At 59.2% G+C, this 5,570-nt stretch overlaps 1 protein-coding gene across 1 annotated transcript; it reads right to left on the bottom strand.

Moving 5' to 3' along the window:
- TNNI1 (troponin I1, slow skeletal type) lies at nucleotides 1-3,805 on the bottom strand. Its single transcript, XM_082778355.1, has 6 exons — nucleotides 3,768-3,805; nucleotides 3,142-3,273; nucleotides 2,967-3,056; nucleotides 2,351-2,527; nucleotides 690-800; nucleotides 1-376 (listed from the first exon to the last, which is right to left on the bottom strand). The coding sequence occupies exons 2-5, from the start codon at nucleotides 3,265-3,267 to the stop codon at nucleotides 693-695; spliced, it is 501 nt and encodes a 166-aa protein (XP_082634481.1). The 5' UTR covers nucleotides 3,268-3,273; nucleotides 3,768-3,805; the 3' UTR covers nucleotides 1-376; nucleotides 690-692.
- Between the last annotated feature and the right edge of the window lie 1,765 nt (nucleotides 3,806-5,570).

The raw sequence follows: 5,570 nt of genomic DNA, 5'->3' as shown, positions 1-5,570 counted from the left end.
CCCGGAGACCGTCCTTTAATGCAGGAGCAGCCACGCGGGCACGTCTCAGGCTGCACCCAAGGGTGAGGGGAGCAGGGGGACCGGCGGCTGTCCCCAGGGCATCTGGGCAGTGGCAGGAGGGGCTGGCTGGCTGGTGTCCCCTCCAGGAGCACGTCCCGTGGGGGTGATGCCTGCGGGAGCCGCTGTGCTGGGGCCGTGTGGGAGCAGGGCAAGAGGCAGAGCTGGAAGGAAGAAGCTCGGGTCTCCTTCCCGCACGGTTGTCCACACTTCTCATCTCGGTGCTGAGCTCGGGGTGAGGGTGCAAAGAGTACGGAGGGGCAGCAAGGGAAAAGGGGGCAGGTAGCAGGGTTGGGGAGCTTCTTCTGCCCTGGCACACCTGCGGGAGAGAAACAGAGCAGAGCAGTGGGGCAGAAGAGGAATTTCACCAAAAGCTGCCCAAAGCTGGTGCCACCCATGCCCGCACTGTGCAGGATGAGCGCAGCGTGGGCAAACCCTGGGGATATGGGGAGGAGAAGCCAGGGGAGCTGCTGGTGGGGGCTCCACGGTTGGGATGTGTGGGGCAGGGACGTGTCCCCCGTGTGGGGTGGGAGATGGGGCAGGCGGTGCCTCTTTGGGGCCGTTCTGCATTGCCCCAGCCACAAGCACAGGCAGGGGATGCTGCAGGGAGCAGGGGCGGACGGAGCCCCTACCTCTCACTGCCCTGTGGGGGACTTGGCGGCGTCGAACATCTTCTTCCTCCCCTCCATCCCCGACATGGCCTCCACGTTCTTGCGCCAGTCGCCCACTTCCACGGGGCGCTCCTGCCGGGGGGAACGGGGACAGGGCTTAGTGGGGGGACAGCCGGCAGCCCCACACCGTCCCACCCCACAGCACGGAGCCCTGCATGGGGTCAGCAGCTGCCCTGCTGCAAATCCCCATGCCCTGTGGGTCTGGGGCTGGCTGGGAGCTCTGGGTGCACGTGGGCACCTCCCCAAAACCTGGCTAAACTGCACCGGGAGGCACAAAAATCCCAGAAAATCTCTTTAGGAGGAAGAAGCCAGCACGTGGGACTAACTCCAGAGCTACACCAAATGCGAGCAGAACCATTTTCTGCGCCCATTTTCTGCGCAGGAGGCTCCCAGCTGCGCTTCCTCCCAGCTCTCGGTTGGGACTGGCGTTGCTGGTGATACTGGGAGAGCCCAGCAGCCACGGCTGGGGCAGAACGGGGAGGTGGAGGCGGCCCTGGGAGCGTGCCAGGCACCGGCCCTGCCAGCCCACAGGCATTCATAGATTACGAGCCGTGCCCCAAAATCATCTCACGGCATCTGCAACAGACTCAGATCTGTTCACCGCCTGGCGTTGGGATCTGTAAGTGCAGTTTTCTGTCCGAAGGGCTGAAAACATGCCCTACTAGCAACACTGGGGAAAAAAAATAAAAATAAAAATAAAAAATAAAAAATAAATTGTTGTGCTGCTGGGAAAGCAGCACAACTCTTCTTGGGAGGTGGGGGGGGATCTTTACATCCCAACATTGCTGCTGCTGCGGAAAGGACCAAAGGACCAAAACATTGCAATTCCTGAACATGGCACTGAGACAAAAATCCCCCCCGGTCTTTTTGGGGTTGTCAAAGTGTTCTGCTGCAGCACTGCCGGGATGTCCAGCCCGACAGCCAGCACCGTGACAGGATTTGTGCCTCCTCGTGGATATTTAGCCCGTGATGTGCTCAGGGCAGTGAGCCAGGACGAGGTCGAGGTGCAGAGCTGGGACCCTGGCCCCTCAGGGTGCCATTTCCCACCTGGAAGCAGCGACAGCTCCGGTGGCTGCTGCTGCTGTGTCCCCATGCCCACATCCCACCCCTCGGAGGGGCTCAGCACCCCTGTGTGGGTCTGGGCACCCCATGCTGCCCCCAGTTTGGGGGACGACTTTCCCCTTTCATATCTCTGCAGTCACTAGGACTGGGCTGCCTGTCTCAAGTGTGCTCGCTGGGCTTGCTTCCTCTTATCTAATCTGGGTCTGGGAGTCTCCTGGGTTGTTTTCTGGGTGTGATTGCAGTAAACAGGAGCTCTGCTCGTTCCCAAGAAGACCAAAGACCAAACTCCCAGCTCATCAGGTACACCGAGGGAGCTGCAGTACCCCTGCTGGAAGGGCCCCACTCGTCCTGGGAGGGAAGAGCATCCCCGAGGCAGCCACAGCTCTCACTCACCATCGTCCTGCAGCTGCCTGGCCCAGCCAAACTGCTCCCGTGGTGCCATGCAACGGGCACAGCACGCTCACAGGGAACGAGGACAACCCTCGAGGCTTCCCAGGGGACCTTGGAGAAGGGCGAGGGCAGTCCTGGGAGCCCTCTCTGCCTCTGGGAGAGCGACCCACCTTCTCCGTGTCCTCCTTCTTGACGGACTTCAGGTTGGCTCTGAGGTCCATGGAGACCTTGTGCTTGGAGCCCAGCAGAGCCCTCAGCATGGCATCGGCGGAGACGCGGACCCGCCGCAGGGGCGGTCGCTTAAACTTCCCCCGCAGGTCAAGCACTTTGATTTTCAGGTCCTTAATCTGCAGGAGGAGGGCAGGGGAGGGGGTCACTGCCTTGCAGAAGATGCCCCTGCATGTAGCAGGACTCTGCTGACCCTGAGCCACAGCTGGGACAGGCCTGGCCTTGGGGACACCTCCACCAAGGGACCGTCCACCCGAGCACAAAGCTCCCCCTGCCTTGTCCCAGCTGCTTGCATGGCAGCCGGACCACCAGGAGCTCTTGGCCCTACAGGTGGTGCTCAGGGGGGTGAGGAGGTTGCCCAGGGACCCAGGGGACAATTGGAGCTCCCTGAAGCAGGGACAGCCCTTGTGCTGAGCGACGTCTGGACCCAACATCACTTGTGCAGGGCAAATGGCAGCCCTGAGGTAAGGCTGGGGCACATCCCGTGTCCCAGCTCAGCCCAGTCCCTGACAGACCCCCACCAAGTTCACGTAGCAGCAAGCCCGTCCTGCTGCCTACCTCCCTGGTGTTGTGGTTGCACTTGGCTTCGATGTCATATCGCTCCTCGTCCACGATCTCAACCTTCTCGTGCAGCTCCCTGCACAGGTCCTGGGGGCCAAGCACAACAGGGGAGTGGTGAATGCTGGGGAAACCCAGAGGAGCCTTGCTCCACGCTCAGGACACAGAAAAATACCTGGAGCTGGCTCAGGGAGAGCCCGCTGGTGTGCAGCGGCGTGACGCGCTCCGCCAGGTACCTTTCCTTCTCTGACTGCTTGTCCACGATCTCCTGATCCCATTCCTCCTTCGCTTTTGCCAGCATCAAGCTCTGTGGACACAAGCAGACGGCGGAGGTGTGAACATCCAGGCTCTTGCATCCACCCCACAGCCTCCCCACACAGGGTCTGCGGGTGGAACGGGGACGTCCCCGCCTGCCCCCAAACCTCCCCTCACTGCCGCTGCCCTCCCCAGGTCCCTGCTTTGCAGCAGCACACATCAAACCCCCCTCCACAGCCTTCGTGTGGTGACCCCGGAGGCAGGGGAGCGGCGGGGCTGAGATATCAGAGGGCTGCGGTGGTCCAGGTGGGTGCCGACCTCAGCACTTTCCTGCATGGCTTGGCTCTGCCCGAGACCTTCCCAAGGGGAGATTTGCTCGGCGTGTCAGCCGCAGGGCCCACAGGAGGGAGGGTTTCTGAGCCGACGAGGTGGGGATGGGAGCTGCTCCCAAAGCCCACGTTGCGGCCGTGCCCCATCGCTGTCCCACCAGCCCCAGCTCCGTTTCCCCAGCCAAACCCCAGGGAGTTTCCAACCCTGAGGACTCACCTTCAACAGGAGCTTGCGCGAGGCTGTGATCTTGGATTTTCTCTAGGGGAAAGGGGAGGAAAGAAAGCTTTGAAAACAAACTCAGAGCAAACGCAGGGGAGCATCAAATCACTCCGAGAGGCAGGGCACTTACCTCCCTGCAGGCAGGCACGCGTTCAGGCAGGAGCAATAAGGAAGGAGAAGAGAGAACGGGGCATCAGTGAGCAGCAGGCAGAAAGAGGAGGCAGCAAAGCAAAGTGGTTGCAGTCGGTGTCCTTATTTCTGCGTGCAATATTTGGCTCCTACAAGCCAGCCCAGTCTGCAGCCAGGCTGAGAGGGCTGAACTCTCTGGAAATGCAGTGGGTGCTGAAGACCGCCCCTCAAAAAGCCAGAATTCCACTCAAATGTGGCAAGCGAGCTGTCATGGTACACGCTGTGCCAGGTCCCCGAGGCTCGGGTCACAGCACCCTCATCCACACCTCCCTGCTCAGCCTGGAGCCTGGCCCTGACGGGGCACAGAGGTCTCGAGCACTGCCTGGACCGCATAAAAAGAGACGGGATCAACCAGCACAAGCAGGGAGCATTGAATGACAGCCGAGGGAAACCCCTGCTACTTACGGCTCTGGCATCGTGGCTTCGTGTTGTTCTCCTAGAAATAAATAAATGCAAGAATAAATAACTTAAAAAGGGAATGGAGCTGAAACAGGTGAGCGACTCTCAAAGCTGAGCTCCCCGTGGAGCCACAGGCTTGCAGGAGGGATGGAGCGAGGGGCCATGGCCACGCATCACGGATTCCTGCAGCATCCACATCCCCGTGAAATACTCTCAGTTTCATATTTTAAATACTCTCGGTAACCCTATGCCCCAGCAGCAGCTGCAAAATGCTGTTCCCCAGCACTGCCTCTAACACCGCCCCTGCTCGCCCAGAGGCCAGGTGCTGCGTAAACCCGAGGGATAGAAAAATCCAGGGGAAAAATGCCAATCTTTTGGAAAACGCCAATTTTGCTTTCCTCTTTCCATCCGGGAGTTACAAACTGAAGACACGTTTCAGAAAGAAATGGCTTTCTGCAGTGTTTGGTTCTGTTCCTTTGAACTGAAGCAAAGTTGAGATTTTTTGTCTCAACCTTTTGCATCCCCAAGAATTTGGGAAACATTTTCAACAACCCCAAAGATTACTGCTGGGAAGAGAAAAAAAAAAAAAAAAAGTCTATTTCTGGTCTCCTGGAGTAGCTCTGAGGCATGCGTGGGGGCTGTGCTGAGCAGATCCCAGTGTTTCAGGCAGCACTTCACCTCCCAGCCCCGTCCACTTGTCCCTGTCTCCTCCCCGTCCCCCGCTGCCTTGCCAGAACTGTGGCTTGAAGGATTGCAGCTGGCGAGGAAAATGCCATAAAATCCCAGCAGGAGCCCTCTCCCTCGGGACCTGCCAGATCCCTGGACCTACAAGGAATAACTCCAAGAACTGGAGATAAATATTTATGGATATATACATATGTTTAGCAAATCCTCATCCATCAGTTGTAAGCCACCGATTTCACTCCTTTTTGGAGGTTTTTGGTGACAAAATGAACATCCCAGAGGACACACAAGGAAGGCGGCTGCTCTTGGCTGACATGGGTCAGTTCCCAGCTGCTCCCTCCCAATCTTCCCAGGGGGGCAGCGAAGCCTTTGGCTCCCTGGAGCTGGGCAGGGGCTGGCGGAGCCGCTCGGCGTCTCCCTCCTTCCCCGGTGGAACAAAGCCGCAGTCCCAGGAGCTGGCACCCACACCACACCTCAGCCCGGTGACCTCTACCAAGGTCAACCAAGTTTTGGGGCCAAACATTCCTA

Source organism: Aythya marila (genome assembly GCF_965140915.1).
Source record: "Aythya marila genome assembly, chromosome: 24".
Classification (NCBI taxonomy): domain Eukaryota; kingdom Metazoa; phylum Chordata; class Aves; order Anseriformes; family Anatidae; genus Aythya; species Aythya marila.
The sequence above is the reverse complement of the archived record's forward strand: the minus strand, read 5'-3'. Positions and strand labels throughout refer to the sequence as shown.